The 23,066-nt window shown below is 52.8% G+C and overlaps 9 protein-coding genes across 9 annotated transcripts; 6 read left to right on the forward strand and 3 right to left on the reverse strand.

Annotated features, from left to right (window-relative positions):
• Positions 1-1,327: 1,327 nt before the first annotated feature.
• Positions 1,328-2,931, forward strand: VTN49DRAFT_72 (uncharacterized protein; the record flags this gene model as incomplete). Its single annotated transcript, XM_069415442.1, has 3 exons — positions 1,328-1,786; positions 1,860-2,689; positions 2,739-2,931. 3 exons carry the CDS (start codon positions 1,328-1,330, stop codon positions 2,929-2,931), a joined length of 1,482 nt encoding a protein of 493 aa, XP_069272767.1.
• Positions 2,932-3,397: 466 nt separating this feature from the next.
• VTN49DRAFT_73 (uncharacterized protein) lies at positions 3,398-5,320 on the forward strand (the record flags this gene model as incomplete). The annotated part of the gene is made up of 3 exons (XM_069415553.1): positions 3,398-3,494; positions 3,766-5,000; positions 5,066-5,320. The coding sequence occupies 3 exons, from the start codon at positions 3,398-3,400 to the stop codon at positions 5,318-5,320; spliced, it is 1,587 nt and encodes a 528-aa protein (XP_069272768.1).
• Positions 5,321-5,722: 402 nt separating this feature from the next.
• VTN49DRAFT_74 (uncharacterized protein) lies at positions 5,723-6,019 on the forward strand (the record flags this gene model as incomplete). Its single annotated transcript, XM_069415664.1, has 2 exons — positions 5,723-5,749; positions 5,822-6,019. The coding sequence occupies 2 exons, from the start codon at positions 5,723-5,725 to the stop codon at positions 6,017-6,019; spliced, it is 225 nt and encodes a 74-aa protein (XP_069272769.1).
• An 18-nt stretch (positions 6,020-6,037) lies between these two features.
• VTN49DRAFT_75 (uncharacterized protein) lies at positions 6,038-7,651 on the reverse strand (the record flags this gene model as incomplete). Its single annotated transcript, XM_069415775.1, has 3 exons — positions 6,038-7,263; positions 7,326-7,523; positions 7,576-7,651. The coding sequence occupies 3 exons, from the start codon at positions 7,649-7,651 to the stop codon at positions 6,038-6,040; spliced, it is 1,500 nt and encodes a 499-aa protein (XP_069272770.1).
• A 104-nt stretch (positions 7,652-7,755) lies between these two features.
• VTN49DRAFT_76 (uncharacterized protein) lies at positions 7,756-8,472 on the reverse strand (the record flags this gene model as incomplete). Its single annotated transcript, XM_069415886.1, has 2 exons — positions 7,756-8,142; positions 8,446-8,472. 2 exons carry the CDS (start codon positions 8,470-8,472, stop codon positions 7,756-7,758), a joined length of 414 nt encoding a protein of 137 aa, XP_069272771.1.
• A 1,799-nt stretch (positions 8,473-10,271) lies between these two features.
• Positions 10,272-13,094, forward strand: VTN49DRAFT_77 (uncharacterized protein; the record flags this gene model as incomplete). Its single annotated transcript, XM_069415997.1, has 6 exons — positions 10,272-10,676; positions 10,741-10,853; positions 10,904-11,142; positions 11,191-11,368; positions 11,420-12,018; positions 12,070-13,094. The coding sequence occupies 6 exons, from the start codon at positions 10,272-10,274 to the stop codon at positions 13,092-13,094; spliced, it is 2,559 nt and encodes an 852-aa protein (XP_069272772.1).
• A 323-nt stretch (positions 13,095-13,417) lies between these two features.
• On the reverse strand, positions 13,418-15,048 carry VTN49DRAFT_78 (uncharacterized protein; the record flags this gene model as incomplete). The annotated part of the gene is made up of 4 exons (XM_069416108.1): positions 13,418-14,250; positions 14,299-14,578; positions 14,625-14,762; positions 14,818-15,048. 4 exons carry the CDS (start codon positions 15,046-15,048, stop codon positions 13,418-13,420), a joined length of 1,482 nt encoding a protein of 493 aa, XP_069272773.1.
• An 885-nt stretch (positions 15,049-15,933) lies between these two features.
• On the forward strand, positions 15,934-18,247 carry VTN49DRAFT_79 (uncharacterized protein; the record flags this gene model as incomplete). Its single annotated transcript, XM_069416219.1, has 3 exons — positions 15,934-15,967; positions 16,016-16,345; positions 16,395-18,247. The coding sequence occupies 3 exons, from the start codon at positions 15,934-15,936 to the stop codon at positions 18,245-18,247; spliced, it is 2,217 nt and encodes a 738-aa protein (XP_069272774.1).
• A 1,630-nt stretch (positions 18,248-19,877) lies between these two features.
• VTN49DRAFT_80 (uncharacterized protein) lies at positions 19,878-22,518 on the forward strand (the record flags this gene model as incomplete). Its single annotated transcript, XM_069416331.1, has 6 exons — positions 19,878-19,947; positions 20,017-20,110; positions 20,164-21,153; positions 21,212-21,282; positions 21,329-21,456; positions 21,565-22,518. The coding sequence occupies 6 exons, from the start codon at positions 19,878-19,880 to the stop codon at positions 22,516-22,518; spliced, it is 2,307 nt and encodes a 768-aa protein (XP_069272775.1).
• Positions 22,519-23,066: the final 548 nt, after the last annotated feature.

Raw genomic sequence — 23,066 nt, forward strand, 5'->3', positions numbered from 1 at the left:
ACTCAACCCGGCGTTGGAGTGGGTGTGGCACGTGTGCAATGTCCGAGGCTGGCAGGAATCGGCAGGAAAATCTGCTAGCTAGGTTAGGTAAGCTTCTTCGATGAAGCTTCGACACGCTTGGCAGGTCTTTGTCATCTCCCACCAGCACCAAGTCATCACATCACTGCCCATCGCTGGATTGCATTACTGTGCTTGATCTTATCAGGGGGATGACTTGATTTTGCATGGGCACTTTCAATTGTAGAGCGCAGTCCACGCCGTAGCTCACAGCACAGGAGGAATGAAATAGATCAGCACTGGAAGCGGAAGTTACCACTGCCACTACCAAATCTGCCGACGCATATTGCCGACGGGACTGAAACTACGGATTCGTATTCGTAGGCTTTGCAAATTCCCCCGAAAGACCATTACGAGTATACTTGTTCTGATAGCGTCGAGTATGGTCGGGTAATACACTCCCTCCCTTGATGGAAAGATTGCAGTAGGAAGGTCCCTGAGCATCCGACCATCGTAGAACAATTTTATCTACCTGCGCGATATTTTCCTGGGACAAGACCATCCAGGCAAAGCTCCTAATTGACACAAACTGGTCAATGTAAGGGGTTGAAGGGCTGTCGCTGACCAAACCGAAAGCGCCGGGAATTGGTCACCAGGCTGGGAGATTCACGAAAGTCCGAAGCTCTCACTGGAACAAGGAACATGAGTCTCTCGCGCAGCAATAATCGTTCGAGTCAGGATCAGCTGTCGATCGCGAGTTCATTTTCGAGTTCAAAAACTTCTTGCATCCGTTTTCCGATGCAAAGCATCATGTGTGGCCATGATATAGAAACGGCCGTAAATCTGGTGCAGAAATTTCGCTCAAAGGATCCAACAGAGTTCAACCAAGCATTGTCTGTAAACTCTCGAGTGAATTCTGCCGGCTCACGATGTTTCATCTCGAAGACCGAGTCAATTGATTGGCACTAGTCTCGCTGCGAGCAAAGCATCTTTGTAGGCCAGAAAACGGAACCGCATAGGTGATTCAGGTGAATGGAATTGAAAGAAAATTCAACATCGACAACAGGAGAGGGGAATTTTCAGCATGCAGCTCGTGGGTCAGAAAGTCAAAGAGGAGAAAGGAATATGAAAGCACCTGAAGAGGGCATGGCGAAGCTAAGCTCGACTCGGCCGGAAAAACAAAATTCCAGGAGCTCATCGCCGATCCACGCAACGTCGCCGCCTGGATCGTTTACCAGCATTAGGTACAACGTACAGAAGCCATTTGGCGCTCGTTGACTTTCCCTTTGCTTTGATATAGAGAACCTTGGTCAGCCATCGAGCCGCCACCATGGCTGATCCGCAATACGCCAAGTATCCCGACCTCTCCCTCGCTCAGGATGTCTTCAATCTGTCCAGCCCGCACGCGTCGGCCGCGGTCCGACAAAACTCTCTCAAGAGGCTTCAGGATGCCATTCGCGAACACAAGATGGCTCCGCTGTACCGACATCTGGCACACCCAACCGAGGGTATTTTAAATTCCGCCGGTGAGGGTGTCTCGCAACAACCAGCAGCAGAGCCGACGCACACTCCAGTCATTACGTCGAACATGCTTGCCACGAAAAAGCTTCCCCACAAGATTGATTTTCCATGGGATGAAAAGCTATACCAGTCGTTGGTGGAAGACAACGAAAAGGAGCTCGAGGGTTATCAGAAGGAAGAGGAGGAGGCCGCCGAGGCGGCGGGCGAGACGGAAGTGCTCGCCGCGCAGGGCAAGCGCGCAGAGTTTTGGGCGCGAGTAGGCGATAAAGTGGGTTGATTCATGATGATGCGTTTTGTCAACATCTGCGTGATTCAATGGGCTTGCTGACCGCGGGGAACAGGATAAAGCCATTCAATCTTACGAAGCTGTGCTGGAGAAAACGAGCATTCTCGGCACCAAGATTGACTTAGTCCTTGCCATGATCCGAGTCGGGCTTTTCTTTGGGGACCGCGTATTTGTCAAGAAGACTGTGGAGCGAGCAAATGCTCTGGTGGAGAGCGGCGGCGACTGGGACCGACGAAACCGGTTGAAGGCGTACAAGGGCTTGCATCTGCTGACTATCCGGTCATACAATCTGGCCGCTCCGCTGCTCCTGGACAGCCTGTCGACGTTTACGAGCTACGAACTCTGCAGTTACTCGTCTTTGGTCGTGTATGCCGTTCTTGCCGGCTCGCTGTCGCTGAAGCGGGTGGATTTCAAGGCCAAGGTCGTCGATGCACCGGAGATCAAGGCCATCCTGGGCGAGGGCGAGGAAGATCGGCTCGCAGCGTTGACTGGGGCCGTGTCGTCTGGTCCGGGAGCTGGCGACGAGGAGATGAAGGATGTGCCCAGCAGTGCCACGCCTGGAACAGCTACGACAGCGGTTAACCTGACCACGCTCGGAACGGGCTCAGGGTCTCAAGCGGCAGAGGCCGAACAGCCGGTGGATTTCTCCTCGCTGGCGAACCTCGTCAGCAGTCTCTACAACGGCAACTACCGGTCCTTTTTCCTGGCGCTGGCGGCGGTGGAGGACAATTTCTTGACGCAGGACCGCTACCTCTACGAGCATCGGTCGTGGTTTGTGCGTGAGATGCGACTGCGGGGATACCAGCAGCTGCTGCAGAGCTACCGCGTGGTGGGCCTTCAGAGCATGGCAAATGACTTTGGAGTGTCTGTTGATTTCCTGGATCGGTATGAGCCCAAGCTCCTCTTTTATGCATCTCCTCGCTAATTCTTGCAGGGACCTCTCCAAGTTCATTGCCGGCGAGCGGATCGCATGCACGATTGACCGCGTTAACGGTCTGATCGAGACGAACCGACCTGATGACAAGAACAAGCAGTATGCCGAGTTGGTGAAGCACGGCGATGCCCTGATTACAAAGCTGCAGAAGTACGGGCAGGCTGTCCGACTTCGGGGGAGTGAGCGAAGTTGATTCCTGATGAACGAATCACACAATTCGCGCCATGAGCGCTTTCGACCTGCATGTAATTGAAATGAATAATCCAGTCTAGACCAACGACAGCCTCAGCTGGTTGCAGCAAGATGCATCCTGTAGACACACCGTTGTCTGATTCGGGCTCACCGCTTCGTCAAAGTTACGTAATTTTTCGTAACGTTACCTACGGATTACATAATTCAATCTCCTGATCTTGGCAGATCTGAATCCCGATTGCAACCGTCGACGAGGAATTTCCGCCGTTGACTGCCCCAGAATCACGATTGGGATGCGCCTGATTCGCTGATTGTCGCCAATTGTCATTCGTTAATGCATTAAAAGTTACCTTCTTTTCTCAATTAGGGTACCCGTGATCGATCGTGAGACGAGGAAGAGCACGGAAAAAAAGAAAAGCTGACAAAAAGCCGCTGGATGAAGGACAGTTAGAACACACGGGCAAATCATGACATTGCGGTCGTTTGCCGTCTTGCGGCTGCTGCGAGCGCCGTCCTCATCATGGACGGGTTCGCGTTTGGGCGTGTATTCGTCTTCGAATGGAGGTAAGACAAACATTCTTCGAGAACAGCGTATACCTTCTGTACCTTAGATTCTGGGTTTGATTGAGTCCCCACTCTCGGCCGATTCCGCTGAGGCCGCAGGATGACCGGGCCGTTCAGGCTTTCAGCCGTTGTCCGGATCCCCGTGGGGGCGTTGGATGAGTCAAAAGAGTGGGCTGGAGGGGTGAGGTGATGGCTGTCACGCGATAGATTATAGTTTATGTTCCGATTCTTTCTTGCTTTAGACAAGAAACTGATTGTGATATTCGAATAGCAGTCGTTAGATCCTCGCCCGCCATGACCAGTCGGAGTTTATCGTCGCATCGCCTTACTATTGACAGCATCCGGCCAGAGGTGCGCAATGCCCAGTACGCCGTCCGCGGCGAGTTGCCCACCAGGGCGGAAGCGTACCGTGAGCGTTTGGAGAAGGGGGACAAGTCGTTGCCATTCGACAAGGTGATCTTTGCCAATATCGGCAACCCGCAGCAGCTGGACCAGAAGCCCATCACGTTCTTCCGGCAGGTGCTGAGCCTGCTGGAGAACCCGGCGCTGTTGGAGAACGAGCAGGCCCTGCGGGAGGCGTTTGGGTACCCACAGGATGTGATTGACCGGGCACGGAGGCTGCTCGCTGGCGTGGGCACCGTGGGTGCGTACAGCCATAGCCAGGGAGCTCCGCTGGTGCGAGAGAGCGTGGCACGGTTCATTGAGGAGCGAGACGGATTCCCCGCAGAACCCAAGAACATCTTCCTGTCGTCGGGTGCGTCGGCGGGAGTCAGCACGCTGCTGAATGTGATTTGCGCAAATCCGTCGACGGGCGTGCTGGTACCAATCCCACAGTATCCGCTGTACACGGCGACGCTGGCGTTGCTGAACGCACACTGCGTGCCATACTACCTGGATGAAGCACAAGCGTGGGGCACCAATGTGGAAGACATCCGTGCTGCGCTGCACGCCGCGCGGGACCGTGGTGTCGACGTGCGCGCCATCGTCGTCATCAACCCAGGCAACCCCACCGGCGCGAGTCTCACGGCGGACAACATTCGCAACGTCATCGATCTTGCACGGGATGAGAACCTGGTAATCATCGCAGACGAGGTATACCAGACCAACGTGATGATTGGCGAGTTTACGTCGTTCCGCAAGAAGCTGCTGGAGCTGCAGCGTGACCACCCGGACCAGGGCTATGACTGCGTCGAGCTAGCTTCGCTGCACAGCGTGTCCAAGGGCATGGTCGGCGAGTGCGGCCACCGCGGCGGCTACTTTGAGCTGATCAACTTCCTGCCCGAGGTCCATGCGCAGATCTACAAGCTCGTCAGCATCTCGCTCTGCCCGTCTGTGATTGGCCAGTGCCTCGTCGAGCTCATGGTCAACCCGCCGAAGCCGGGCGAGCCGAGCTACGAACTCTACCGCACGGAATACAGCCGCATCGAGGAGGGGTTGCGCCAGCGTGCCAACGCTCTCTACGAGGCGTTTACCCGGATGGAGGGTGTGGATTGCCAGCCGCCACAAGTACGTCCGATTCCCTTTCTTCACCAATCCAAGAATGCATGAATAATCTAACTAACAAATCTCAGGGCGCAATGTATCTCTTCCCCACCATCACTCTCCCCCCGCGCGCCATCGAGGCCGCCAAAGCCGCCAACAAGAAACCCGACGAATTCTACTGCCTCGCCCTCCTCGACGCAACGGGTATCTGCGTTGTGCCGGGCTCCGGCTTCGGGCAGAAGGAAGGCACGTTCCATTTCCGGACGACCTTCCTTGCTCCCGGTGTTGAGTGGGTGCAGCGGATTGAAAAGTTCCACAAGGAATTCATGGACAAGTACCGTTAAAAGACTACACTCTTCTTCCTCTCCTTTGGATTATGTATTGATGTGAAATCTTTTTTGGATACATAGACTTTTTCTTTTCACATCTCACCTCTTGTTTTAGGGTTTACATAGAATCTCCATTTTCTAATGATGAGATGTATATAACCTACTGCATGTCATGGTCTGGTCTTGTCTTGCATACATAGCTGCTGCTTGGACATTGCTTGAGCATTGCTTGTTTTTGATTTCAAGTAATGCCCGAATCACCGGTAACTACTATATCTCATGGCGATACTCCAGTATTTCTCCGCGCTTCCCCTGGAAACTTTTTTTTCCTGGATTTAACGAATCGCATTCGTTACTGGATATAACGAATAAATTCGCTATGTCGAGGTAATGACAGAGGGCGGATTCAGCTACACAATGAAAACAATCTTGAAACTCTACATGGTTCCCATTTCTATCTAATAGTTCCGACCCTGGTCTAATAAAAAAACGGGACTTAAATAGCGCAAACAGTAGGTTCAAAATTGGCTTTTGACAATTGCAAAGCGACTCAGGGGTATCCTGACCACCGTCATGGCGCATCAAATAAGTCAGACAAGACAAAACGAGCCCGTGGACGACCGGTTACTGGAGGTAATCATGACAATAAATCGAGACAAACGTATATTGATATTTTTTTCTCTTGCTTTTTTTTTTCTTCTCTTGTATGGATAAATTGGGTATTGATGAAAATCAACTGTTGCCGCTCGACTCGTCCTTCTTGTATTGCATCCACGACTGCATCGGATCTGAGACTGCCGTGGCCGTCGGAGTCGCCGTCGGGGGTCCAGAAATCGTAGTCGAATCGTACATCGTGGTCGGCCAGACCATGTCAGCGGACATCTCCCCAGCAGGATTCAACGGGGGCATCGGTTCGTAAGTCGCCGCAGCCGGCGCTGCCGACATGGAATATTCCTGCGGCATGGATTTGCCTCCATCCACCGTGATCGTCGCTCGCGCCTGTAGCTGCTGTTCCAGCGTGGACTCATTGGCGAACTTGAGAAACTCGTCAATGTCCAGGGACTCGAGCTGATTCGATGCCAGCAGCTGCGCGTGTGCTGGGTCAAAGGAAGTTGTAGTGGCGCTGTTGCGGTAATGATCCACATCCGAGATGTCGCTAACACTGGTCAGGTCGTGCATGTCATTCGTCGCAGACGTGGCCAGGCTGGGCAGTGGACCGCCAAAGTCATCGACTTCGGATAGCTCCCCAGACGGCGACGTTGAGAGATAGCCCTGATTGGCGGTGGCGAGGTTGCTGAAATCGAAGCCGGCATACGACGGGGTTTGGCTGACCTCGGCTGAGCTCATCGGAAACGTTGACCAGTCCACTGGCGGCGCGCTGAGGACATTGCTACCGGCCCCGATCGATAGATCCGTCTCTGGAGACGAGGACGCAAGCCACTGTTCCGGAAATCCATCCGGGAATACCATCGAGTTGAGCGGCGATCCCGCCGTGGAATCGGTCCCATACGGTGGAAAGATCGCGGCCATCTGTGTGTTGAGGGGCTCCAAGGTCGGAACGGGAGCTAATTCGGGCGAGTTGTGCTCAGACTTGACCTGCCGCTGCGAGGTGAGGCCCTGGTGGTCACCGGGCTGAGGCGCGGACGTCGGAACCGTCGCAGGATCCATCAGTCGATTGGACAACTCTGACGACCCGTGGATGGTATGCGACCGGGGAATGGTGTACGGCAGTCCGCATTTATGGCCCATATCATTGTGCTTGGGTGCTGTTTTGTGATGGCTGTCCCGAAAGACGACCAGGGTGCTTTCGGACTTGGTCGCCGTCAGACGCGGCTTACGGGACTCCGTTGCGGCGCCATGGGACGGCTGTGTCACGCTGCCCGGGGGGAGTCGGGGCGGAAGATCACGTTTCAACGCACAGGTGCAGCGTTGATCTTGGATACAGGAGCACGTTCCACCTAATCATGACATGGTCAAACGGAAAATTGCAAGGACCATGGCCATGCAGGGGAATACTCACTTTTACCGTCCCCTCCTTCATTGTCGGTACTGGGGTCGCCGGCACGCGTACTGCCAGGCTGGCTGGCTGCACGTTCCTTCTTCTTCTTATCGCCACAGTCGCACTTGACATGGGCGGTTCGCGACTTGCGTGCAGCACGGCAATGTTGACATTGCGTCGCTGGGCGGCCTTTCCTGTTGATGTGGATCAAGGCGCGATCTGTTCGGCAGTCAGATTGTTTTGCATCGCGGCAAACACCGCGCGTACATACCGCTGTGGTGGCAGCTGCTCACGCGATGACCACGAACACAAGCTTCGCAGGCCCACTTCTCGCCATCGATCAGCATCTCCGCGGTTTACTGGCCAGCAGCATGCGACTGAGCGCAAAAAAAAAACAGAACCACGGGGCAGCAGGCCCAGCCCAAAATCGAATCGATACGCCGACCGTCACTCAGCTCCAACCGGACGGTCGTCTCCTTGCGACGGACATCCAAAGATCGCAACGATCGATTCTATCGCAGCCGGGAGATCGAGTCGAGGGCCGATCCACGGAGGTATAGATTTTCGGGGAGGGGAGAGAGAGAAAAGAAGAGACGGATGCTAGCTGGGACGCATCGATGCCGAGGTTCAGGGACAACCTCAGCAAGCGATGGGGGGAGAAAATAGGGGGAGAAGAGTAACCAGGCCAAAAGCCTACGCACCGTCTGGCGCCGGCCGTGCGACAGGACACCAAAGATCGGTAGTGGCGGCCAAACCGGGGGAGAATGTAAAGACTCTCAGGGAGGTGTGTCACTGAGTTTTCTAGATACGAGCGGGAGGTGAGGCAGAGAGGGGGGGACTTTATTTAGTGTGTGCTACGGTCTTCCCAAAAGGGATTGTTTGGGGCCTGAGGCCGCCCTTGACCTAATTTCGGGCCGCTTCGGGGTCCGTACAGGACTGTTACGAATTTGAATTTGACACGTACGGCGGAGAAGTTGGTATTAGCGTTCAGCTATGCTCCGCGATTTCGCGTGAGAAGTCCACGGAAAAATTTCCACAGAACGCAGAGAGGGATCTGAGGGCCCCATATTCCGCCGATATGCATTGCCGCCGTATCATTGAGGGCCCCTTTTGTGTCTGGAGATACTGTACGGTATCTTACCTTACTGTACTTTATACGTTTATTCATAGTTTATTGGCATTTGGCGATGACACCAGGCGAAAATTCTTCATGCAGAGAGTTTTTCGTTCCTGGCCCGAATCCTCGAACAATCGGTAGGGTTCCGGACGGCGAAGGGAACTCCGGCCCTCGACGTGGCCTGAAAGACAGGGTTCACTGGCTCCCGCGACTCTAACCTCCCTAGGTAACAAAATGTCTTGAGTTAATGTAACTCCTCCCGATCCCTGATTCTTGTGTTGACATTTGTCTCGGCTCGCACGCCGCTGATACTCGTCTTCGATTCCCAAAACAGGCTGATACATACGACCCTGCCCCTCGATGGTGTGGCGCAGGATTGATCTCGGAAGATGATGTCACTGCAACGCACCACTGCAATATAACTTAGATTCCTCTCAGAAATTTTCTTATCGTTAGCGAGGCTTCGCTGGAAAAATAGGCGACCCGGGGTGCTCCCGCGTCGTCCCGGTCCATCGTTTGGCCCAGAGATTGCTCATCAATCAGTTCGTAGGCTGGCGCAGCCCCTATATGTACACGCGGAAAAAAGGCTTGTTTTGTCGATCGCAGAGACCCGCTCACTGTTCGAAATGGGCCAGCTGAATAGCCTGAATACAACCGTTGTGTGTGTCGGTGTGGCCTCTCGAAATTGGGGTCGAATCCTCACGGACGCCCTTTGTCGATCGGGGCGGTTCGGCCTGCAAAGCCTGCAAGTGATGAGGCTAGGCAGAGGCCAAACCGCAGCCGTTGCGCTCTGTTGGTTGCTTCCTTGGCCGTTGTTTCTGGAAAACTGCCTGATTTGGCATAGGCATGGTCGTTGATGCCTGACGACTGCAAATTCTTCGGTCAACTGGCCAGGGGCTGATAGGATTCGTCGACTCCATTACGCAAGCTAGCTTTGATGTAGATGCAATAAGCTTGAGCACCTGCAGTAACTTATCATAGCGACATTCTACGGAGCATGTACTCGACTTTGTATGGAGCTCTCGGACGAGTGCTCTTACTTCTTCCGCCATTCCCCACCTCACGTGACCAACGATTTATAAAGTCACGTGACTATGTAACTCTCATTCAAATCACGTGGATATATCCGGTCGCGAACAGGTGATCCAAGGGATGAGCCAGTGATGCAAGCATTGCAAAGGGAGGTCAAATCGGACAGAATGAATCGTCGAAGCAATCGCCGCGATCGTATGATCCAGGAGATGCTCGCGACTCAGTTCAAGCCGAGCCGGTGAGAATCAAACAGACTGAACTGAAGATTCTGTCTCCCAGAACACGGTAGGAAAAACGAATCGATGAGTGAACCTCAATGCGATAGCTGTAGACTCGAAGCTATCAACCTTTGCAATCTGCTCTTGGTGAAACACCCCGAGGAAGCCTGTAATGTCCATGATTTGATGGCGGAGGTACACTCGGGTCGGAATTGGTGAGTCGAGGGAGGCCGGATAATAGTATTAATCCGCCACGGGACGGTATATCTTTTCTACGACGATGATCAAAGGCCGGAAGTCACCTCTCGTAGATTGGCCCGCTCGTAGATGCTGTCTGGAGAGCCCATCGCCCGCGATAATCATGAGAACTGCGGTCCGGGAGCTGCTGCTCGGCAGCAGTCGGTCTCTGGGCATTAGGCGCTCCCCGCTTGATGTGCAATTTAGTCCATGAAAAAACTTGGCCGGAGTTTTACGCCCTCCATCCCTCCCATCACCAGCGCTTGAACCCGTCCATCAATTCTTCCCTCCCAGCGCTCCGGACTTTGGCTCTTTGCCCCTGTCCTCGTCCGGCTCGGTTGCTCGGACAGTGCTTTGGCCAATATGAACCCTCGCGAGTCGTCGGAAGTGACGCCCGCCCCGTCGTATCCGTCCCCCAATGCCGCGCAGATGGGCCAGGGCACGATGCAGTACTACAACCGCCAGCTGACCGCCGACGAGCTGCTCTCGGCGGAGCTGTCGCGCGAAGCTGCGGGTGGGAATCTACCAGACGGTGCGAACAACGGCTTGTCGCATGGTCAGCATATGGTCCTCGGCCCGTCCAACGCGGGCGCTGGCGAGATGGGTCGCGCATCCCCGGCCGACCAGCAGCATGGCAATGCGTTTCCGTTCTCGCCCAATCAGCAGGTCCCCGTAGATCCGAATAATGAGTTGAATTACGAAGACCAGCGCGCGCGTCGCAAGCGCACCAAGGTGTCGCGCGCTTGTGACGAATGCCGCCGTAAGAAGGTGTGCAAACAAGCCCTCTTCGCGTATTGAAGGAAGCGCCGTTGACACGAGCTTCGATTTCCAGGTGCGATGCGATGCAACCTCCGAGTCCGGTCTTGATACTTGTTCCAACTGTCGCCGCCTGGGTGTCGCGTGTCAGTTCAGCCGGGTCCCTATGAAGCGCGGTCCCAGCAAAGGGTACGCCCAGCTTCCCGATGCGAGTACACAGGTTACTGAGAGGATGGCAGATATATCAAGGAGCTGGCCGAGCGATTGAATACACTAGAGTCTCAGATGCAGCCGGCCATGGCACAACATGACATGAACTACCAGGCCATGCATGACGTCTCTACGCGTCCCTACCAAGATATTTCGTCTGTGGATGGAAACCTGGCGGTCCGGAAGAGAACGTTCTCCATGTCCGAAGGCCTTCATGGGCCAGCATTTGCGCACTCAGGAATTGCTTCTCGGGCTCAACAATCTATTGGTAGGTAACTGTTTCAAGTCTCAACACGTCCATGCTGACCGTGCCCAGGAGAGACGGCACCCAATCAAGAGAGCTTTCCTCTATTTGGTGCTGCAAATGTTACTGGCAAGACAACACAGCCGTTCTGGGCTGCCGAGCCAGTTACCACAGATGGCCTTCTTGCGGCGTCCCAGCCAGCTGATGAAGACACTGTCACCGTCGAGATTGACGAGGGGGCGCTCAACACGTAAGTCCAGCTTTCCATGAGAGTAATTGGATTCTATTGACCAGGCTATAGCTATTATGAAATAATCCACCCTCTGCTCCCGATCCTGCCCAACTCCAGGGAGCGTCTGCTAGAGATTCTATCCCAGTGCAGCAGGGATTTGCAGGAAGTATTCTTGCATAGTCTGTATGCCACGACTCGGACAAATGTCGAACGTGTCCAGGGTTCGTTCACCAAAGTCGCGACGCTGGACGAGGCGATGGACCTAACGGCCGCCGCTCTGCGCGAAGACCGCAAGCTGCGGACTTTCCCGGTCAACATCGTCTGGCTGCAGACGGCATTCTTCATGGCCTTTGAGTGCGACAAACGTGGTCCCGACAATCTCATTGGCAAGGACGGCGTACCAAAGTCGCATTTGGTAGATTACATGTCGCGTCTGGCGCATGGTCTGGCACAGGATCATCGGCAGCTCCGTGTTCGCAACCGGCGCGAGCCGCGAGATGTGGACTCTAACGATGGCCTCGTTCGACGGCTATGGCTGGTTGTGGGTATTGCTGCGCGGTTTCATACTGCGGCGATGGCGGAAAAGGACTTGCTGGGCGATGAATACTCGGATCCGTCCGCAGCGCATGATCTTCAGCTGCTCGGGTTGCCGGCAACCCAGCTACATGGTACGTTTGGTTCTTGTGAGGTCACAATAGACAGTTACTAACAATTTCTAGATTACGCCGGCTTGCTTCCTCTCATCCTGGAAATCATCTACAAAGACGACGACCCGGCCGACATTTCACAGAAACGACTCTACAATTCATTGATCATGGGAAACCTGGACCGCACTCTACGCGTGCACTTTTCGCACGCGGAGCAGGCGAGCCACGCCCCCGCCGGCTATCTCGAGGCCTTGGGCCCGCAGGTGTACTGGACTGTGCGCTTGTTCCAAACGCGCCATCTCTACGTCCTGTCGCCGTACGAGGTGCTGCACTCAGCCGAGGCCGTCGTCAAGGAAATGGTCAAAGACGTCCCTCTACGGGCCGACTCACCTGTCGACGTCTTCTCGCTTGGCTTGGCAACACTCACCTTCCTCGAGGCCTCCAGCCTCCCACAGTATACATCCTTCTGCTGGGACAACCTTGCCAAGATCGAACAGTTGCTCGACCGCCGCGAGCAATCTGCCGCATCTGCCGGCGAGTTCAACTCCATCTTCGCGACACCGAAATGGGACCGTCGTCTCCGCCAGTGGATTGACGCGCGCAGAGCGAAGCGGGACACGAGCCACGCAGCGCACCCTGCACCGACCGCACCCCACGCACAGCAACCCCCTCTCGTCGGCCCCAACGAGCAGCGCTCCCTCCAACACCTTGCCGACCTTGCAGTCGGCGTCGAAAACCAGCAAGCTGCTGCGGCCGCCGCTGCGGCCGCCGCCGTCAAAGGCGAACCCGCCGGCACCGCCGGCGGAAGTAATCCTGCCTCTCCTACATCCGAACAGCTCGAATCTACCGCCGCGGAGACGCAGACCGCCGGACAACAACAACCCCAACAGGTTGGTGCCTCGTCATCAACATCAACATCATCACCATCGCCCTCTTCCACACCTGCCGCTGCGAATAACGCAGGGCAGCAGCAGCAACAGCAACAACAACAAGCTCAGTCAACAAGCAGCCAGGCCGTTGCCGAGACCATCTTCGTAGATTTTTCGGCTGCGTTGCGAAGAGGGTTTTTGCGGGTTTTGGCTGGTACGCCGCGGTGAAGTGCTTCTTTCTAAATTTCTTCGGTAATTGCCTCATCGGCGATTTGGGTCGTACATAACAGAAGGGCCTGCCTTCGTCTGTTCCATCGGGGAAACGTCATGGTTATTGGTATTATACCGGATCGGATCGGTTCTGATGCTGGTTTATCTGTCTATGCTGGTGTAGGTTAGGTACACTTGTTTCTATACTATGTGTAATCAGATCGAATGGTCAAGACATTCATGAATTTCCCCGGGCTACCAGCTGTTGTTCATTTTAGCTAAACACAACCTCTCGACTAGAGCTCGGAGAAATTAGATGCTAAAATAGGCTAGATGCTCAGCTACGTCATTGATCCAGAGCCAAACGCTATCCGCCGCCAGACCCGTTCCACATCCTCACACAGCACCCGGAACCCGTCGTCTTCGAGCTGCTGGCAGATCCACGTGTTGATTAGCTGGCTGCGCTCGCTGTCTGGCATGTCCATGTAAGCTCTGAGGTCGGCAGAAGTGATGATTTGCGTTTGCTGGGCATGGGGAGAATTAGGAGTATTAGCTGTGATGTTGATGGGTTTCTGAATTGGTGAAGCATTCGTTTCTGATGCGGAATTCGTCATAGTTGATGGCTGGGCTGGCGGTGGTGGTGGTGCTTCAAACTCTGGTCCTTTGTTGCTAGAGTATTGTGAGCCGTTGCTCGAGAAATTCGGGCTCGAGGTGTGAAAAGGAGGTGGCTGTAGGGGTGAAGAAGTTGTCTGAGGTCTTGCATTGGAGTTCGGACCCCACTCGAACTGTTGACTAGCAGGAGAGCCGGGTCCAGCCGCGTTGAAGAGCGCTGGATTTTGTGGCTGCGGTGCGGTAACTGCAGCACCCATGTTCATGTTCATGTTCGGTGGTGCGGAAACGAGAAAGTCTCCGTCGCCCGGTCTGAAGAAGAACGGCGTTGGTCGACGGTCTGTCGAAGCATACGAGGATCGCGGACCAGGCAAAGAAAATGGCAGCTGGCCTTTCGGTGGAAGTACCTCGTTGACGCCTCTGGCGTCGTTAAATGCCGGCGCCGTGGTTGGTCGATCTGTCGGTTGCAAAGATGCCGTTCGCCGCGAGTCGCCAACGTTCTCAATAGAATTTTGGACCGCGGCAGGTGCAACGTGATTCGATAGGGCAGGGGATGGCGCATACTCTGCGTGAGGGGTCAGTCAATAATCTACCGTTTCCTAGCCTAACGTACCACTTAAGCTCGACCTAATCTCGCGAGAATCTACTGAAGTTTGGGTTCTGTGAAGCCCAGGGCGGCCAGTGTTTGGTTGCCACGCTGCGTCTCTCCAGTCTCCAGCGGCTATCGCTGTAGATGGCGCTGTAGTCATCATTGACGAAGACGAATCTAGCTGTGAATTGCCCACAGTCGACGGGCCACTGGCAAGATTAAATGGACAATTGATCTCGCTGAGTATGGACAGCGCGCTATAATAATCGGTTTCGGATGAGAATCTGAGCTCAAATCGGCGAACCTACAGCTGGTCAATCTGCGCCGCGGACTAAGCGCGTTGGCCATACCTGCCCACTAGAGCTGGGACACCGAACAGCTATTCTGGGAGGTTTCACAATTACCGGAACAGACGATCTAGGGTTTTTCGTCGGCCTAGAAAGCGCCTGGGTTGCTTCTCGGGCCAGAGAGGTTAAATTCAAATCCTCCTAAGAGACATCATTACCGCGCGGCCCACATCGCAACAAGGATTCGATCACGTACCAGAGTTTCCCGACCGCGTGTGACACGCAAGCAAATCTTCTGCCTTATAGATGAAAGTGCTTCTGTTGCTGAAGGGTGTTTCTCAAAGAGCACTGTCAGGTCACCCCGAGAATGAATGTGATGCCAGTTGATAGCCCCTCTGCGATCAGCTTGAGAGACGGCGTAAGAGTAACTTTCAAGAGCAAACTTGGCGACCACAACCGGCTGTGCTGACTGCCGCCGAGAAGCCATTGTCGCCGTTCATGGCCATTGTGATCAGTTTGGTCGAGGCTTTGAACCCGGCCCTGGTTGACCATAAGCAGAAGGAACCCTTGTCCATTGTTGCCCAATTTTTCAGGCACTCAATATGCGAAATAAGCCGCAAATATCGCAAATTTAAACATTCACAAACGGTGATCTTGGAATCATTTCAGTCAGATATTTTTTTTATACATTCCTTCGCGATCTTCATATAGCGTCGCCCATAGCAAGAAATCCAAACTGCGGTTGACGCCCAGAGACATTACCGATAAGAACCCTATCTTAGCGCATCGCCGAATCTTATCTTCACGTGATGTAAATATTCACGTGACTCATATCTGGGTCCAGCCTGTCGCGGCCTCTGGCCATCCGCGACGTTTGGCGGCTCTTGATCTTCGCCAGGGACCATCTGCAAGAGCGTCAAGCTCCGCGCCAGCAGCTCCCGCGCTGCCACACGGTTCGCCCGAAACCAACCCTTTGACTACGGAACGCCCCTGAAGATTCTTGAGTTCCGCGCAGGCCGATTACACTGATTTCTCATTGTCGGGCTAAATTCGCTCAACAATTCAACAGAGAGTGGACATTGACAAATCTACCGGGCCTAAAGCTTTTAGCGCGTCGGCAGGTTCCGAATCGCTTCTACAGCGCGAGTCTATTTGTCCTCCGCTCGTCGCGACAAGAGATCTCCAGGAATCGTGACCTTGAAGTACTCGCATATACGCGCGTGATCGGTCGTCACAAGAATCCCGCCAGAACTTTTTTTTTCCAGTGTGGTCATAGTCGAAATCGAAAACTCTTGTTGTCAAGCAGTTTTGTCCAAGCTCAGGGCAACGACCACACTGGTTGGGGAGGACCATTAGTCGGTCTGCCTCAATCATGTCGGCACCCACCACGCGGTCCTCGCTTCGCGGTAAGTTGCGATTCTTCGCCAATGAGCTCCCTGTCTAACATCGCAAAGAGGGCCTTCGCCAGGCGCCCAAAGTCAACCAACCGTTCGTACCAGACACGGCTCCCGTGAGGCAAACGCGATCGCATCACTCCCACGCATCGTCGCATACGGCTTCCCCGCAGCCTGGTCACTCACAATCCATGGACACGTCAAATATTGCCAGCGCGCATTTCAATCTCGAACATTTTGAAGGGAAAGAGTCCAAGCAGGCACCAATGTCGACCCGGGAAGTCTCAACGCCCGGGAATCGTCCTGCCCTATTCGCCCGTAAAAAGGCTCCGAGACAACCAGATTACTATGACCCTTACTATCCCCTTCGACATCTAGACGTGCCAAAGTGTAAGCCTTCAGCATCTACCGGTCTCAAGCTTCAACTGACCTGCTGCAGCGGATTCAATTTACAAGCGATGCCACTACGGTCTGCAGTCGGGCGATCCCGATGAGGTCGACTTTGCCCTATATCATCTCGTACAAATGTCTAACCAACGCGGAGACAAGTTCAAATTCGAAGGCTTCCCGTTGCTGGCAGAGACGTTGATGGAGAAGGCGATGGAGATCACATGGCTCTGCTCCGGCGTCAAATGGGAGCTGGAATACGATTTCCGCAAGGTGAACAACCGGTTGAACGTCTTGAATGCGTTGCATGGAACTCCGGACCTTCTCGACCGCATCAAAATGCTCCCGGTCACTCTACCAGATGACGGGCTCGAAACCGAAAGTTTCATCAATCACCTGCGCAACATCAAGGAAGCCACTCTGGTTTTGCGCAATATGTGTCTGCTTGTCGACAACGCGATTTATCTGTCACGATATGTTTCGGGATTACTCCGGGACTTTTTGGTCATCATGATCAACGTTCCCAACCAGCCGCGGTTCAACGAGCTGCGAAACGACGCCCTTGATATCGCGCAGGAGGTGACGAAATTCCTGCCGACGGGGCCACGTGATCCTCTTTGCATTTCGCTGTACCGTTGCCTCGAATCGCCGGATCGTGCCCACGTTGTCCGAGCGCTTGCTGCCATATGCCATTTCTCTTCGGAAACTGGACACCCGACCCCCAACCGCGCCTTGGAGCAAGTCCCACGAGACACACTGGTGCATCTGTTCTCCTTCATGCTGCTCAAGGAGGACGAGCAAACGCTGAGCGGGGCCATGGATTTCTGGTACCAGTTCACGCTCAGTCCGGAACTTGTCGAGTCGATAATCGACGTCGTAAGCATCCCAAGGGTGTTTGTCCCGCGGCTCGTGGATCTGTTGTCATATGAGTCTAGAAAGTTCAAGGAAGAAAGGGTCCTTCAGGAGGAAAAGTGGGCTCCGGCTGCCACTGAAATTCCCAAAATTCCGCCGGAGCTCATGAAAGAGCTTCTGGAGATACCCGAACCAGAGCGCAGCTCTCGATGGCTACGTTGCTGTTTCGCAGAAGACCCTGACAGCGAGATCACACAGATCGCACTGTGGCAAGCATACCAGAGCCGATTCGGCAATCCGCAGCAGACGTCTGTGCCTATTCTACCGGCGGCCGAGTTCATCAAGAACGTCAGCACGACCTTCTCCACGGCCATGGCGCAGGTCGTCAGCGTCAACGGTGGGCAGACCTCCAAGTTCATCATCAAGGGAATCCGCCCGCTGGAGACTGCCGTAACATTCGATGGGTGGCCGTTCCAATACTGCCGGTGGCGGACCGAAGGGACCAAGCAATGCGGCCGCGCGTTTACTACGCCCAAGGATCTCCGCGTACATGTGTTCGAAGAGCACATGGGACTAAAGAAACGGGGCCCGGATGAGTCGTCGCCGTATAACCTGGACAAGGCTGACAAGCCCATTCACACCTGCCGATGGAACAACTGCAACAAGTTCCGCGCCGGGCCGACGAGCGACACGTTCCTCGCCGTTGAGCATGTTGGCTCGCACCTCCCGCTAGACCGACCACCGGACGCGCGCCCGCCGCCAACGCCAGCCCGCACTAAAATTCAGAGCCGGTCCGTCGTCGAATGGTATTGGGACCATACTCCAGTGACGATGGAGGGCCAGCCTGTCGGCGTAGCGTACAAGGCAGCGCTGGTACTCCGCAATCTTGCGATGAACTTGCCGACCACGAACGCGGAGCAGTACGGGAATATCCCTTGGCGGAAGGCGGCATTTTTGAGCCATCGTAAAGATATCATTGCCGCATGGGACACGAATCGTACGCTACGGATGGTGTTGACGGAGTTATTGATGTTGCTCGAGAGGGAGGAGTAGAGTCTCTTTCGTTGGGTGATTCGGTTAATTCTTGCATATGTTCTTGTTTCTACGACTTGGGCACGGGTTGATGGCTTAAAGGAGTAACGGCACCAGAAACGGAGCGAATGCATAAGTTAATTGATTAATATGACCCGAGAAGAGTAGAGCCAAGATAACCAAGCATCTCCAGGAAGTCTGATTAGCAACAGACCAACCGTCATTGGGCGGCCAATGCTAACCAGGTCAACCGGCCTAGTGGGAAGTGCTGAGCCTCAACCTTCTCTCTCCTGGCTTTAATGAAGAATGGAGGAAATTGGTTTCCGCAATCAGAGATCCCCTCCACAAACTGCATATGGAAGCACATGAGCAGAAGATCTTCTCTTTATTGAACCTGAGTCTCATTGTGCTGATACAAATCTGACGCTGGCCGTCAGCATTCCGAAGTATACCAGCGAAGATGAGCCCTTCTTGACCTTCACCAACCTCATGTTGACCGACCTCGGTGGATTTGCGAATCAGGACCTGTCATATCCCGTCTACAAATTCGATCGCCCGCAGCACAAGCCACATCTCTGGGACGGAGCCAAAAGGGAGTATAGATCAACAATGTGTTGTCCATGGCGTTCCCGAGCGTGGAAAATCTTCAAAACACTAGTGAGATCCGAATTCTCAATCATTCACCTCCCCGAACTCCTATGTGGGAAAGTAGTTCCCACGTTTGTCCCAAAGCACTCCAATCAAAGGCCTTATGTGGATTTCAACCATCAATGAATTGTCGGTCCGCCATAAACCTGGAAATTACCTGAATGGCTTAAACTACAATGGCACTATTTACTGTTGAAATCGTTATCGTTGGCTGTATGCCATTCCCGCTCTGATCGTGCTCTTGCTGACCGTCATTGTCTCATTTACCACATTGGTCTGTTCCTTGATGGGCCGGGTAGGCAAACACCGAATGGGGCAAATAGTCTAACAAAGCGCCTCTGTACTTACCACAGAAAAATGACTTCTCGGGAAGCGAGCTTCTTGTATGAGCGGGGTTGTTCAGGGCTCGTCGAATCACGTGATTCCTATTCCAGGCTTTGGGTGTCGCAATGGGGGTGTACGAGGCTCTACCGAGATATTATTTTGGGCTCCTGGCCTTTCCACAAGTTACTGTAATGCTGTGGACTGTTGCAGGCTTACATGTTTGATTGACGGATGCACTGCACTGTACCTAAGAACTTTGCTTTGTGACGAGTACCACGTCAAGTAGGCCACGGATATACCTAGGTACGGAAAAGAGCTACTAACAAATCGGATAATCATAATTTGATGTTCAATACGCCGTCATTGTACCCATTTCTCTATTAATAGATTATCAGAAATGCACGGATTACCAGTTCTGTGGAGTTCTGGACTTTACCGACGCTATTTGATCATATCAGCCTTGTTCAGGAACAGAAAATGCGAGCCACCTGTGGTATATCTTGCGCTAGTTCAAACTCAATCGCGATTTATGAGAAGGCTTAGCTCTCTTGATATCCCCCGTGGAAACATTACGGCCCTTGAAGAGACTTATTTGGGTATCAAGGATGAATATCTGTCCGTCAGTTCAAACACGTCTGCAGTCCTAGTCTTCGACTCATATTCTCTGTTTGTGAGCACTATGGTGGCAGCTCTCACAACGCTTGATGTTGGCGTTATTTCAGGTATGATCGCAGCAGCGGTCGCCCTAAGTAAGTTTCTATGTGCCTTCGGATGTTATGATATTTTGTCTAAATAACGCTGAATTCATCTCGCGCCAGTTCAAATCTTCGTGTCCTTCGCGCTCCCTCTGATCCTTCTCGGTGTCTTGAAGGAAGGCGACACAGGAGCAACCACAGCTTCTGCCGTTTCATGGTATATCAAATTTCCATTATGCGATAAGTTGATTGCCACTCACATGGTCGAAGGTCTGTGATCGGACGGTTTCTCCATGCTTCGCGATGGCCAACTCTTCTTGCCGCGGATTCGGCTTCAACTCGTGCTGTGCCGAAAAATATTGTGTTTATTACGCGATTGAAGATTGTTTTCGCCTTGCTGATTGCGATTGCCGCCGTGGTCACTCCTCTTGGGCTCTACCAAACCACTCTTGAAGACAGAGAATCGACGAACGTCAAGTTTCACTATATCAAAGACACGTCCAATTTTGGACCCGGGACATCACCGCGAATCGATGTACCATTTTACTATGAATCTCTGAATTCTTTCCCTAGCATACCACAATATGTGATTGATGTATTTCAGAGCGGCCTGGAGGGCATGGAGGATTCCGTTTCCAGCATCTTTGACATTGAAGCACGGACCTACGAATGGCAGCTTGTCGATGAAGAGCTCGGTGCCACTGCAGATGACGATCATCAGTCATACCTAGCACATGGTTTCCGCATGATATCAAGCAATATCCTGGCCGACGACTATCTTGCAATTGAAGGTCTCGTGGTTGACATGAAGAACGGAGGAATTGGTTTCCGCAATCACAGCGCCCCTCCTCGGACTGAATATGGAAGTACCTGGTCGGAGGATCCCCTCTTCATCGAGCCGGAATCACAATGCGTTGATACGAATCTGACAATTGCCTTTAGCCTTCCAAAGAATGCTAGTGAAGAAAAATCCCTTTCCGAATTTGCGAAACTTGTGTTGGTTGACCGCGGCGGATTTGCAAATCTGAACCTGTCTTATCCCATCGAGAAACCCCATAGCACGCAAAACGAGCCTCGCCTCTGGGATAGAGCTTATAAAGGTGCCTGGATGAACAATGTGTTGACCATGGGGTTCCTGAATGTGACGAACATCAAAACCGAAAATCGGTTCACGTACTTGAACTCGCGTGTGGGAAAGCAATTCCCAATGATATTTAAAAAAAGGTTACATCTCGCCGAGTTCTCCAAATTTTGGCATCGGTAAATTCTCAGCCAGCAGCTCGTATGGGGGTTACCTGAAGGGCTTGGATTACAATAGCACTGTTTTCGACGAAAAGGCCTTGTATGAGAATCCTTTCAACGTGGATTCCTCCGACTTCTATGAGGCCAGTAAGTTGACAGAGATGACATGTCAAATCCTCGCTAACATTCGTAGATGACTTATGTGAGGGTGAAAATGGGCCGAATGATGCTAATCCTGAAAACTTCGTTGCCGCTTGTGGACTGGTCTATGGTATGCCGAGGCGGACGGACGACAGATCATCATTAATCGAATTGGAACCGGTAAGTGTCTGGTCAATCCCGCTTTACTCTTGCATTATGACGGCCAAAGCAACGATTAAAAGAGTGAAATTCAGATTCAACGGTACCGATGACTTGTCTTCAATCAAGATCACTGAGATCAAAGACAAGGCCTACGAAGATGAGAACTCCAAGCCTCTTTGGGGGGTTGACCACTCAGACGATCACATTTTTTTGGATCTTACTTCGCCACTATGGGGTTTGGTCGCCAGCCAAGATCATAGAAACGTCAGTGTGTACACAATTCGTGCTGAGTCGCTGTACCTCCCTGGACGCGCAGATTCCTCTGTTCTCTCCAGAGGTGGCACACAGAATCTCCCTGGAGCTGACTTCTACAGGCAGGGACTGAAATTTGTGTTCAATATGGGCTTAAAAGACTCTGAAACTTTTGATTCGGTTACCCCGGACTATACTGGACGAATGAACCTAGCCATGTACCGTCGGTGGAAGAGGCTCTCCAAAACAGCCGAAACAACCCCCAAAATTCTTAACCTGATCTGGACTGATTTTGCTGCCAACGCCGTTGTGGGCACCAGGGGACTACATGGTGCGAGAATGCAGAGCACAAAAAGTCTCGATAAACGAGACACTGAGAAGTCAGAGTTGAGTTCTAATACCCACCCTGTTAAACTCATACAAAGAAGAGCGCTTTATCGCTGGCCGTATGCCATTCCGGCACTGATCGTGCTCTTCCTGACGATTCTCATCGCCTTCATCACGCTGGGTTTTACCCTGATGGGTCGGGCCAGTATGAGCCGAATGCGTCAGTACCTCAATAAAACGTCCCAAGGCCGCATCTTTACTACCAATCTGTACGATCAAAAGAATGAGACGTCTGGTGGAACACAGATAGCATCCCACAAGCCGACGAGGAGCTCAACGAAGAGATGGGTGGAAAATAAAGGCAAGAATCCTGTCACTGTGGCAGAAGGCAAGAATGAATCTCTCATCATTGAAGATCCTCGTGAAGCTCAGGCGCAACCTTTGCTGCGGGAAAATCTGATGATGCAGGGGGAATCCAGTGCGTTTCATGGACACGAGTGACTATCAGTATAAGTACCAAGGTAGATAGGGGTAATACACGTACTAGTTCGTTTGCATTATGCCAATCTCGTTTTTCATTCTCTCTCTTCCAGCTTCTTCCGTCATTTTCACCTGAATAAAAGGCCAAATTGATGGTCTGAATTACTAACTTTACTAGGGACTCCTGGTGTTAATCCGGACGCCACAAATAAGAGCAAAATTTGCAAGGTCAGTACTTATCCATATCATCTAGCAGCATTCTGGCAAAATATATAAGTATATATCAAAGCTTTCCTGTGAAAGAGTTGCATGCCCCTGATTCCAACCCTACTACTACATGGAATGCTTGATCTGTGCCTGCCAATCCAACTAGCAGTCGACTCTCGAGTATTTGTCAGGTAGTTCTAGATAAGGTATTGTACAACAGAGCAGTTTATCACCTCGATTGCAATAATTAGATTTCGAGAGACCAACTTTTGCCTTCTTACGCACAACCTGTATGCATTATCTAGGGCTTGTAATTTCCTAGGTACCTAGGTACCTACTCGTGCCTGCACCCCTATCAGGGG

The sequence above is a fragment of the Thermomyces lanuginosus genome (genome assembly GCF_041956635.1).
Source record: "Thermomyces lanuginosus strain ATCC 200065 unplaced genomic scaffold VTN49scaffold_1, whole genome shotgun sequence".
In the NCBI taxonomy this organism is placed as follows: Eukaryota; Fungi; Ascomycota; class Eurotiomycetes; order Eurotiales; family Trichocomaceae; genus Thermomyces; species Thermomyces lanuginosus.